We start from the raw sequence: 12,839 nt of genomic DNA, 5'->3' as shown, positions 1-12,839 counted from the left end.
TAGATGTTTCTCTCTCACATTGATGTTTCTATCTCTCTCTCCCTTCCTCTCTCTTTTAAAAATCAATAAAACAAAAATTTTAAATACATATAATTAAGGACTGCCCACTGAGCCACAAGATGTGGGGTAAGGATACTGGCATCTCTGACAGGACCCTGAGTTCTACCCACCCCCTGCCTCGTGGGGGACTGGCTCTCTCTGCTGCTGTTTCAGCGCTAGTTGAGTTAACCTGAGAGCATGTTCAAGTTCCAGCTATCTCCCCACCACACACACCCCACCCTGAGCCCTGAATCTGAATCCTCAGGGATAGCAGAGAATGTCTTTTTAAGAAATTTCCTGGACTTCCGGTCAAGATGGTGATGTAGGTAAATGCAGTATCACCTCCTCCCACAACCACATCAAAATTACAACTAAACTACAAACAACCATCATTCAGAACTGCCTGACATCAAGCTGAATGAACGTCCTACAACTATGGGATTAAAGAAGCTACATCGAGTCTGGTAGGAGGGCAGAGGGGAGGATGGGCTGGTCCCACACCCACGTGTGGTGGATAAAAATCAGGACACCTCGGCTGGGAAGGTCCTCCCTGAAAAGTGAGGGATCTCTGTCCCACACCAAGCCTCCAGCTCTGGGTTCCAGCGCCAGAAAGAAAAGTCCTGGTAACTTCTGGCTGTAAAAACCAGAGGAAACCCAGCGTGAGGGAGGCTGAAGCTGCTGGCACTCCAGGCAGTTCCTCTTTTTTTTTTTTTTTTTAATTTTTTTTCCTTCTTTGATTTTTATAGAGAGAGAGAGGAAGTAAGAAAAAGAGAGATAAAAACATTGATGAAAGAGAACATCGACTGGCCACCTCCTGCATGCCCCCCACTGGGGTTTGGGCCCAAAACCTGGGCATGTGCTTTGACTGGGAATTGAACCAGCGACATCTTGGTGCATGGGTCAACGCTCAACCACCGAGCCACACTGGCCAGACCAGGCAGTTCCTTTTAAAGGGTCCGAGCACGGACTTACTCAGACTCATTCCTTCTGGGCTCCGGCATTGGGGAGGCAGTTTGAAAGGCACCAGAGACAGACGGGGAAGAACTGAATTGTTCGGCATTGGGATGAGGGCTGGAGGGGCAGCTTTCTCCTGGACAGATTTTCTGTGGGAGGCCCTTGTTCCTTTGGTGAGCCCTTCCTTGGGGCAGCAGACAGCAACCATATCTGGGACTCCAGCAACCTAGCTGACACTGTTAGCCCCGTCCTGGTGATTCCGAGGCCCTGCCCTACACAACCTTCGGGCCCACCCAGGCTGTTTCCAGTGGCTTTACCATAGGATTGGCCTGTCTTGGATCCTGCTTTAGATTTTCCTAAAATCTCTCAAGCAAGTAGCATCTGGTCTCAGCAAGCCCCATATCTCTCGTTAAGTGGCTCTAGGCCTGGCACTAGTAGCAGCCAGCCTTGGTTCACAACTTGGCTTTTCTTGGGCACCTCCAAGCCCAGCACAAGAAGCAGCCGTCTGCAGATCACTTTGTAGCTCATGCTCGGTGGCCTCAGGTAGAACACAGGCAATGGCTGACCTTGCCCCAGAGCCAGCTCATCCAGTTCACAGCTTCAGACCACATGGAAGCACCACCACCCAACCACCTCCACAAGTGACACACTCAAGGAGTGGACTCAGTGGGTACCAGAGCCTGCTGAAGTCAGTCTTGCACTGTGTGTTGGGCCCCTACACTGCTGATCCTCCAAGGGAGTCAGAGGCCAATGGTCAGTGAGCACAGCCAGTCCTTGCAGTTGATCAGCCTGATTAAATCCCTCCACTGACTGGCCAACAGCAACCAAGACTCAATTATAACAGAAGGGTGTACAGTCCAAACTCGGGGTGCACCTCAAGGGCCCAGCTGGGGTGATCGGGGAGATTGTGCCATTGGAACCTACAGGACACCTACAACAACAGGCCACCCTATGAAGCCTAGGAGACATAGCAACTCTACCTAATAAATAGAAACAAATACAGGGAATCAGCCAAAATGAGGAGACAAATAAACATGTCCCAAGTGAAAGAACAGAACAAAATTCCAGGAAAAGAACTAAACAAAATGGAGATAAGGAATCAATCAGATGCAGAGTTCAAAACACTGTTTATAAGGATGCTCAAGACACTTAATGAGATCTTCAAGGAACTTAGTAAGACGTTCAAGAAACTTAAGGAGACCTCCAAGGAACTTTGTGAGAACATCAACAACATAAAAAAGGACCAGTCAGAAATGAAGGATGCACTAACTGAAATAAAAAATAATTTACAGGGAATCAATAGTACAGAAGGTCGCCCTGGCCGGTTTGGCGCAGCGGTTAGAGCGTCGGCCTGCAGTCCAGAGAGACCCGGGTTCGGTTCCCACTAAGGGCACGTATCTTGGTTGCAGTTTGTCCCCGGCCCTGGTCGGTCGTGCGGGTGGCAGCCACTTGATGTGTTCCTTTCACGTCGATGTTTCTCTCTCTCTCTGTTCCTCTCTCTCCCTCCCACTCTACCTGAACAAAAAATGGAAAAATGTCCTCGGGTGAGGATAAAAAAAAATAAAAAAAAAATAGTACAGAAGGTGAAGCCAAGGAGTAAACCATCGAATTAGAATATAAGGAAGCAAAAAACACCCAATTAGAACAGCAAAAAAAAAAAAAAGAATTAAAAAAAAATGAGAACAGTGTACGGAGCCTCTGGGACAGCTTCAAGCATACTAACATTCGCATCATTGGGGTGCCAGAAGAAGAGAGCGAGCAAAAAACTGAAAACATATTTTAAAAAAATAATGATGGAAAACTTCTCTAACTTGGTGAAGGAAACAGACATACAAGTCCAGGATGCACAGAGAATCCCAAACAAGATGAACCCAAAGAGTTCCACACCAAGACACATCATCATCAAAATGCCAAAGATTAAAGACAAAGAGAGAATATTAAAAGCAGCAAGAAAAAAGCAGTTCATTACCTACAAAGGAGCTCCCATAAGACTGTCAGCTAAGCCCTGGCCAGTTTGGCTCAGTGGTTAGAGCGTTGGCCTGCGGACCAGAGTCCCAGGTTTGGTTCCTGCTAAGGGCACGTACCTTGGCTGCAGTTTGTCCCTGGCCCCGGTTGTGGTCATATGGGCGGCAACCACTTGATGTGTCCCTTTCACGTCTATGTTTCTCTCTCTTTCTCTCCCTCCCACTCTATCTGAACAAAATATCAAAAAATGTCTTCGGGTGAGGATAAAAAAAAAAGAAGTACAAATTGATTGTTAGACTGATGAACCTCAAAAGGAAGGGGGGAGGAAGGGTGGGAAGAGATAAACCAAAGAACTTCTATGCATATGTGCATAACCAATGGACACAGACAATAGTGTGGAGAAGGCAGGAGGAGGGCAGGATTGGGGAGGAGGAGGGTTAATGGGGAAAAAGGGGCGGGACATCTGTAATACATTCAACAATAAAAATAAGTTTAAAAATAAAGTTTTCCAGGTGGCCTCAATCCTCTGCTCTTTCACTCAGTTCTTGGAACTGGGACCACCAAGCTGGAAGAGTGGGGCAGGGAGGAGTACTCACTGTGCACCCTGCTGTGCCAGACACCTGGTTTCCTGATCTTTTTACGGGAAAGGCAAAACATTTAAGGGATGAGGAAGCTGAGGCTCAGAGAAGTTTCAAGACTTCAATCTGTCTGACTTCAAATGCAGGCCTGTTGCCTCTACTTGCAAGGTTTGTTCTTTTCACAATCAACGGAATCTCACTAGATTTCAGGGAATAAGAACAGAAGAGGTATTTTTACCCTCATTTTTCCAAAAAAGAGGAAGTTAAAGCCCAGTGAGGGGAAATGACTTACCAGCATAACAAAGGTAGCGAGTGGCCCTGGCCAGTTTTGCTCAGCGGTTAGAGCATCGGCCCGTAGACCAGAGTCATAGGTTCGATTCTCATCAAGGACACGTACCTTGGTTGCAGTTCGTCCCTGGCCCTGGTCGGGTCACATGGGAGGCAACCAGTCAATGTTTCTCTCTCTTTCTCTCTCTCTCTGTCTCCCTCTCTCCTACTCTGTCTAAAAGAATATGTGGGAAAGTATCCTCGGGTGAGAATTAAAAAACAAAACAAAAAACAAAGGTATTGAGTGGCAGAGCAGATTCTCAGGGTCTCCAAGCCATTCTATGCCCATTCCACAACTCAGATCAGACATCCCCTCAATTCTGTTTCCATGGTGAGCAGCTCTTGATAACGGGGGTAGCTGAGCCAGATGTGCTAGGATGGCTATGAGAGGAAATGAAGAGGGGCAAATCCTGCTTCACTACGGATTCACCCTTGGGGCAGGCCCAGACTCATCTGCAGCCTCCCAGGCACTTACTCCCACTTCCACTGGGGCTTCAAGGAAACAAGAGAGGCCAGAAGGTGGGACCTGGCGGTGGTTTTCCCAAGCAGCCGCTGGGAGACCACAGCCACAGGATTGGGAGGCTGAGGTAGGGAGGTTCAGGTGACTGAACTGCCAAAGGCTATGACTGATGCTTTAGGCGGTTAATTCCCACTTTTCACATAAGGAAGCAGAGACTCAGCATCGAAGTCTAATGCTAGGATTGTAACCCTACCTGTCTGCCTCCTTCCACTTCACCTCTGCCTGCAGTAGTCCTACTGGCAGCAGTTGGGTGCCCAGTGGGAAGTGGGGGGTGGGTAACTGACTATCTGTTATTATTCACAGCAAACCACAGGAAGGGGAGTGAAGTGGCTCATCTAGCCTTTCAGTCTCTCTGGGCCCTGGCACTCCTCCAGCAAGCCTTTCCTGCCCAAAGAGTCCCTTAACCTATTCACAGATAGAGGCTGGAGAAACAGCCACAGCGACAGCCCTATCCTGGAGGCATCCTGACTAATGCTCCCTCAACTCCAAGCCCAGTGCACACCCTTCTCCCTGGCCAAGTCACCACTGAGAAGATGGCTCTGAGTGGGACTGAGAAAGGGCTAGGACCATTGCTAATGTTCTGAGTGGGTCTGTGGCTGAAATATGCCAGAAAAGAAATGGGAAGGCTTTGATCCATCTGGGAAAACAGGACGTCATGGCTGAAAACCAAATTCCCTTTTTTTTTTTTTTTTAATGTTTCTTTTTTTAAATTGATTTTTTAGAGAGGGAGGGAGGGAGATAGAAACATCAACGGGAGAAACATCAATTGGCTGCCTTCTGCACACCCCTACTGGGTATTAAACCCGAAACGCTGGCATGTGCCCTGACCAAGAATCAAACCAGGACCTCTCAGTCCGTGGGATGACACTCAATCCACTGAGCCACACTGGCGGGGCCCAAATTCCTTAATATGACCTCTGATCTCCCTGGTCTCATCTCAACCCCCTATTTCACTCCAGACGAGACAAAAAGACCTTCGGTTCCACAAATGGGCTATGCTCTTACCTCTGGGTCTTTACACATGCCGTTCCCTCTGACTGAAACATCTTTCCCTCAAGTTCTATCCCACCTGTGCCAGACACTTAGTCATCTACAGTAGTCAATCTCCCTGTCTTCCTTCAGTGGAAACAGTAGATGCTCAGCCACAGGGACCAGTCCTGGTCTATGACCTGCCCATTCTCCTTTGCAGACTTCCCAAATTTAATTAGAGGTGGCCATGTAATCATTTCCGGCCAGTGATGTCTTTGGGGGAAAATTTGGCCCCCAGATGAATTCCTTCTGCTTGTCAATTGGTATGATGTGTGTGCTGCCAGAATCTCCTATGGTACTATGCAACTATGAGATGACAAACCCTCTGGAGAGGATGGAGGGGAGGCACAGTAAGAGCCTGGTTCCCTGGCGGTACTGTTGAGCCCATAAAAAATACCTAAGTGTACCTGCCACCAGGCTTATGTAAGAAAATATTCCCCTATTTGTTTATGCTAGGTATTCCTTGCAGCTAAAAACATCCCTGACACCTGGGCTTCTGGGTTTCAACTTTAAAAAGGTCACTTCCTGCTCTTGCTGATGTGGCTCGGTTGGTTGGAATGTTGTTCTGTGCACCGAAAGGTTGCCGGTTTGATGCCTGGCCAGGGCACATACCTGAGTTACAGGTTTGATCCCCAGTGGGAGTGCCTACGGGAGGCAATCAATGTTTCTCTCGTACATTGATATTTCTCCATCTCTCTCTTCCTTCCCCTCTCTCTAAAATCAGTAAAGCATAACCTCAGGTGAGGATTAAAAAAAAAGTCACTTCTCCAGGAAACATTCCCTAATTGCTAAGAACAGGATCAAGGGCCCTCTCCTCAGAGCAGTGGGCACATTGGGCCTTTCGTGATCTCTGTACCTGTTCATGTAGGCCTGTACCCAGCACGCTGTGAGGTAAGCAGAAGGGGCCTCATGGTATTCACCATTTTATTTCTAAAACAGCATATTTGTTGAATGAATAAGCATACCCATAGCTGATTGCTGCTACAACCACCTTGAGGGCAAAGCCTGGGCCTGGCCCTCATGAGCTTGCAAACAGTTGAACTGTGACCACCACATAACCTCTAAGGAAGAGGAAGTGTGTACACACACACTGGAGTGAGCTGGGTGTCACTTGCCTGGCTAGACCAGATAGCTGCTGCTCCCAGCACAGGACAATCTGCATTACCTCATGACATGGATCACCCAACAACAGTTCCCTCTCTCTACCTTGGTCGTTTTAACCACCCCATCAGTAGTTGGGATGTGCTCAGCTGCACTTGAAAGGACAGTAAGACACCCAAGTTTCTCTCTCCTCCCATAGGGAAGCAAATCAAAATTGCAGTATCTCTTGACACTACAAGAGATTGTGCCTTGTGATTATTATTCCTCTTTTCTCACCTATGAAACATTGTAAAAAGTCGAAAATCAAGTCACCCGGTTTCTCGTATCTTCACATTTCAGGTGTCATCTCTCAGATCTCACATTATGTCCCTCCCAAGGGCTGATCCTGTCTCTTGTAACTAGCAGGACATTTGAGTGTATACAATGAGCTGTGTACTTTCACACATTAATTCATTTAATTCTCAAAATACTCAGTATCTTCATTTAACACAGAAAAAATACTGGCAAAACCCAGTGAACACTGTGGAGCCACCTTATATTATGCCATGGCTACTCCTCCCTAAAAACTGCCAAGGTAGTCTGGCCGGTGTGGCTCAGTGGTTGAGCATCAAACCATGCATTAAGAGGTTGCGTGTGATTCCCAGTCAGGACACATGCCCAGGTTGTGGGCCTGATCCCCTGTGGGGGGCATGCAGGAGGCGGCCAATCGGTGTTCTCTCATCAATATTTGTCTCTCTCCTTCTCCCTTCCTCTCTCGCTAAAATCAATAAAGGAAAGAAAATTAAAAAAAAACAAAAAAACTGCCATGGTAATCTATATTCTCCATTTTGCAGATGAAGAAACTAAGGTTTAGCAAGTAAGTGGTAGGGAGCCAGAACTCCACAGGATTTCAGGGTTAAACCAAGCCAGACAAGGGACCCACCTTGAAATAATACCTGAAGAAGACTACATCAATGGTTAGGGTATAAAAATTTATTACACATACAGAATATTACCACTAATGAGTGCAGACAGGCTAGGACAATGGTGCTGGATGGAGGGCAGCTAGCTCTTTGGAAAGTGAACAGGTTTGGGTGGCTCGGAGCTTCATGCCACACGGATCAGTCAGTTGGACAGGAGAGCACATGCCAAACACCACAGGACATCGGGGCATCAAGCAACTGCTCTGTGTGCCCACTGCCTTCCCTTTCTGATCTGGGGCTTCAAAGGATGCCCAGGAGCAAGACAATGATGCAAAGGGGCTTCCCAAGGTGGCCCAGGCTTGTCTCTGAAGTCACAGGAACACCATTTTAACCAATATATTTAATTGGATGATTTCCACAAACTATACACAAGTCTCTAACCATGACAATTCATTGAAGTACAAAACATTAAGTTACAGGCTGAGGGAAGAGAAGGCAGCACTAGTGGTGGCACCTTCCAGTCTTGGTTGGCCTAGGGGTAGGGGGTGGAGGAAGGTTTCTTTTTAAACCGAGCCCCTCATTTCAATGTACAAAAGAATTACTCTGATTGATATTAAATTGTATTGAAAACAAAACGGTCTAAAAAGCAAATACTATTCTATTTTGGGGTGAAAATGGGAGGAAAGAATGAGTCCTTCAAAGCAGGAGGGAAGACAGTTGGGGAAAGGTTCTGTGGCTGTGATCCCAGGTGGTCACTCACGCTGCTCCATTTTTACTTTTGGTGGTCTCAGGAAGGTCCGATTTTTCTTCTCTTTCTTCCCTTTTGTATTTGCTTGGAAGTTTCGCCAGCTGTCCACACGACCATCTCGACTTTCCTAAACACAAGAGGTTTGAGTTAAGGAAAGTGGTTAATAAGAAAAAGGGCCTAAACCTGCTCTACCATCCCCCTCTTACCTTGCCCAGCCCTTTGGAACAGTCCAAGAGCAGAACAGAGCAAGATAACAAAGATGAGACTCCTCCATAGCTATTGGAACTATGGCTCAGACTGAGCACAACAACAGAAAAGGCGAAGTATTAAAGAGTGACAAACAGCCCTGGCCGGTTTGGCTCAGGGGTTGGAGCGTCAGCATGTGGTACAGAGAGACCCGGGTTCGGTTCCCGCTAAGGGCATGTACCTTGGTTGCAGTTTGTTTCCGGCCCTGGTTGGTCGTGCGGGTGGCAACCACTCGATGTGTGTCCCTTTCATGTCGATGTTTCTGTCTCTCTCTCTCCCTCCCACTCTATCTGAACAAAAAATGGAAAAATGTCCTTGGGTGAGGATATAAAAAAAAGTGACGCCCTGGCCAGTTTGGCTCAGCGGTTGGAGCGTCGGCCTGCGGTCCGGAGAGACCCGGGTTCGGTTCCCGCTAAGGGCACGTACTTCGGTTGCAGTTTGTCCCCAGCCCTGGTTGGTCGTGCGGGTGGTAGCCACTCGATGTGTCCCTTCACGTCGATGTTTCTCTCTCTCTCTCCCTCCCACTCTATCTGTACAAAAAATGGAAAAATATCCTCGGGTGAAGATTAAAAAAATAAATAAATAAAAATAAAAAAAATAAGCCCTGGCCGGTTTGGCTCAGCGGTTAGAGCGTCGGCCTGCGGTCCTGAGAGACCCGGGTTCGGTTCCCGCTAAGGGCGCGTACCTCGGTTGCAGTTTGTCCCCAGCCCTGGTTGGTCGTGCGGGTGGCAGCCACTCGATGTGTCCCTTCACGTCGATGTTTCTCTCTCTCTCTCCCTCCCACTCTATCTGTACAAAAAATGGAAAAATATCCTCGGGTGAGGATTAAAAAAATAAATAAATAAAAATAAAAAAATAAGCCCTGGCCGGTTTGGCTCAGCGGTTAGAGCGTCGGCCTGCGGTCCTGAGAGACCCGGGTTCGGTTCCCGCTAAGGGCGCGTACCTCGGTTGCAGTTTGTCCCCGGCCCTGGTCGGTTGTGCGGGTGGCAGCCACTCGATGTGTTCCTTTCACATCGATGTTTCTCTCTCTCTCTCTGTTCCTCTCTCTCCCTCCCACTCTTCCTGAACAAAAAATGGAAAAATGTCCTCGGGTGAGGATAAAAAAAATAATAATAAAAATAAATAAATAAATAAATAAATAAATAAATAAATAAATAAAAGTGTGACAAACAGACATAAAAGTTGCATGTGATGGCCAGTAGGGAGAGAGAAACATTGAGACAACGCTCCAATAAACTGAGCCACACCAGCCAGGGCACGAATTCTCCCTCTTGAGCCAGGACATCCATCTTCTGTCCTCAGACATTGGAGCTTCTGGTTCTCAGATTTCAGACTCAGACTTTCAGATTTCAGTCACCAACTTTCCTGATTTTCCAGCTTACAGACAGCAGATTGTGGGACTTAGTCTCTATAACTACATGAGCCAATTCCTACAGTAAATTGCATATATATCCTATTGGTTCTAATTCTCTGAAGAATCTTCACTAATACAGTTTCTCTGCAGTGTGTTCCCTCGCTGCAAATCAATACATCTGATTCTGTCAGACTATCAGTTTGTTTTTGGTGGTCTGTGGCTAATTAAATTGAAAAAAAAAAAGTACAACAGAGCAAAGCTTTGCTCCCACTTCCATGGGCCCAGAAAAGTGTCATGCTACCCCTGGAAGGCAGGATAAACCAGCTCAGGGTAGAAGAGGTCAAAATGAGTAATACTCATCTCAACAATGAGGCCACCACTTGTTCGGGACCTCTGGGTTTGACATTTAGTATGTACTATTTCTAATCCTCACAAAAAGCTAACTGGTGTGCATAGTGCCACTAGCATTTCACAAATGACAACACCAATGCTCAGAGAAGTCAAATCATTTTCTCAAAGCCATATGGCTAGCCAGTATAGTGTAGCCACTCCTTCCACTGCACTTCTACTCCTCACCAAAACTTGGATGGAGGCTCAGAGCCTGCACCAGTTGTGCTGAGAGGGCCACTAGGATCTCTTCCTCCTTATCAAGGGGCCTGCTCATTTTCTCTCTCTATTCATACATGCAGTGGTATAGAAACAAAGTGACCAACTCTGGTTAGCCAGTCCCTACCCTAAATGTTATAGAAGACCAAATGTTGCTCAATTCAGAAACTAGCTGAGCACCTGAAGGATGTACCTAGGGTGTCAAAGAAACGTCAAGTTCAAAAGCCGTAAGTCTCTCCACAGGCATAACACCAGGTCCATATGAACCTCTATTTCTACTAAAAGACCTCTAAGTAGGGCACCACTCCATGTTTGCCCCTAAATTAAATGGGCAAGCTGTTTTTCATGAGCCCACTTGGCAGCTTGTGCCGACCATAATCTCTAAAACCCATTTAGGGATCCTCACTGCCCTTGCCAAGGCTATAGAGCTTATAGGTGGCTGAGGCCAGGACTCACTCTTCCCCACATATCCCATTTCCTTGACTGTCAGCCCCAGTCAGTCCTGGGAATGCCCCAGGAACCAAGTTCTATGCTGGGAAGTTTTCTTATTCTGGAATAAGAATCCCTGGCCACCTTGAAAATTTACCTCAAAGTTTTTCTGCCACTCCCTTTCCCGTTTGGCTTTTTCTTGAGCTTCAATCTCTTCTTCCCTTTGTCGCTTCCTAGGAGGAAAACCAGACCACAGTATTTATACAATACTTAAGAGAGTGTGTTACCTATACAAGTTAAAGCATCTCCCCACAGAAGCAAGCATATGAAGTAAATCAATTTCCTAGAATTCTACAAGATAGCTGTCTGGAAAGAGCTCAAAGTAGTTTCATGAACACCTCATTAGAAAACATGCAGATGAGACTGTGGGATAAGAGATAAATGTCCATTACATAGATTGACAAACAAGATCATCAAAGCCCAGCCAATCCTAACCGGAGGCTCTGGGCTCAGCCACTGAAAAAATTATCTAGAGAACCCAGGCCACCTTACTTCAGTAGAATGACCATTACAATAACAGAGGTTCTTACTCAAGAGGATCTCTGCACAAAACCCTACCCCAAAATAAGGATATTTCATACAACCTTAACTAGCAAAACCTAGTTATTGCTAAATACCAATCAACACCACAAAACACCAAGATTTCTGATGAGCCAGGGAAACCATACTGTAGGACAATAAACACTGTGTATGTGATTATACTGTACAATACTACATACTGACCAAAGCTGCAGCTGCTAGACACAAAAGATTCTAGCTCAGTAAAAATAGCCTTAATAACTCTGCCTATATCACTCAAGGAAATCAGGAAGAAAATACACAGCACTCTAGATTATAAACTCCCTAAGGATAGGTCTATTCAGTATTTTGCAAAGTCAGAATTTCTCACCCTAGTGATTCAAAACTTTGGCTATTTCAGGTAAGTGTTTTAGATAAATAACATATTACATTACCCCTTCATTAGGAAATCCCCAAAGAGCAATGTTGGTTAATCAAGGTATTTAGATATGGTTTAAATAAATATATTGATATATACCTTTCATGCATCTCTTTGGCTTCTCTCTCCTTCCTTTTAATTTCCAGTTCAGCAAAGAGTTTCATGGTCTGCTTGTATACTGCTTGTTTGAACTACAAGAAAGTTAAAAACAAAAGAAAATAAAATTAAAATTTTACCAACTACCTAAATCAGGTACTTTTGGATGGAGCCCAAGACAAAAGCAGATTAGAACTCAGCAAGGAAAAAGATCTTCAAAGAGAACCACTTAATGATGCTCAGGAGATAAATAACACATTCACCTGTGAGATCTTTCCGCCACTTTCAACATTCACTAGTAAAAAGCACTACCTACTTATCACAACCATTTGAGATTTTGGAGGGCCTTTTGCTCCAGAAACACTCCAAAAATAACTTCTATTTTTTTCTTTTTCACAAATATTTTATAATTACTCTGTGCTAGGCATCAAACTAGGTACTGGAGATATGAAGCTGCTATCAAGCAGGCCAGTCTTAGGGTTCTACTGACTGTGGCTGGGCTACTAATTGCCACCACTCCCTCACCTCACTGTCTATTCTCCCTCCATCTAAAATCCCATACCTTAGCCCTGGCCGGTTTGGCTTAGCGGTTAGAGCGTCGGCCTGCGGACCGGAGAGTCCTGGGTTTGGTTCCCACTAAGGGCACGTACCTCAGCTGCAGTTTGTCCCTGGCCCTGGTTGGGGTCATGTGGGTGGCAACCACTCGGTATCCCTCTCTCACATCAATGTTTCTCTCTCTCTCTTCCGCCCTCTCTCCCTCCCACTCTGTATGAGGTGAATGGAAATGTCCTTGGGTGAGGATAAAAAAAAAGTTATAAAAATCCCTTACCTTAAGGCACATGGCCACCCAACTTGAAAGCCTGTGTTTCCTAGGCTTCCTTATAGCTAGGTATGGTCTACTAACTTAAGGTTTGGCCCATGGGATATTAAGAAAAGTGATGTAGCAAC

General features: G+C 46.1%; 1 protein-coding gene across 1 annotated transcript in view; it reads right to left on the bottom strand.

Moving 5' to 3' along the window:
* Positions 1 to 7,473: 7,473 nt before the first annotated feature.
* The window catches only part of DNAJC8 (DnaJ heat shock protein family (Hsp40) member C8), a 28,476-nt gene continuing 23,110 nt past the window's right edge, over positions 7,474 to 12,839 (bottom strand). The window contains exons 7-9 of the mRNA XM_036257328.1: positions 11,895 to 11,986; positions 10,956 to 11,031; positions 7,474 to 8,290 (exon numbers count right to left, since the gene is read on the bottom strand). Coding sequence (XP_036113221.1) covers positions 8,168 to 8,290; positions 10,956 to 11,031; positions 11,895 to 11,986 — 291 coding nt within the window. The 3' untranslated portion in view covers positions 7,474 to 8,167. The remainder of the gene's footprint in view (positions 8,291 to 10,955; positions 11,032 to 11,894; positions 11,987 to 12,839) is intronic.

The sequence above is a fragment of the Molossus molossus genome, unplaced genomic scaffold (genome assembly GCF_014108415.1).
Source record: "Molossus molossus isolate mMolMol1 unplaced genomic scaffold, mMolMol1.p scaffold_m16_p_12, whole genome shotgun sequence".
Lineage (NCBI taxonomy): Eukaryota > Metazoa > Chordata > Mammalia > Chiroptera > Molossidae > Molossus > Molossus molossus.
Note: the sequence above shows the minus strand (reverse complement) of the source record. Positions and strands in the feature narration are given on the sequence as shown.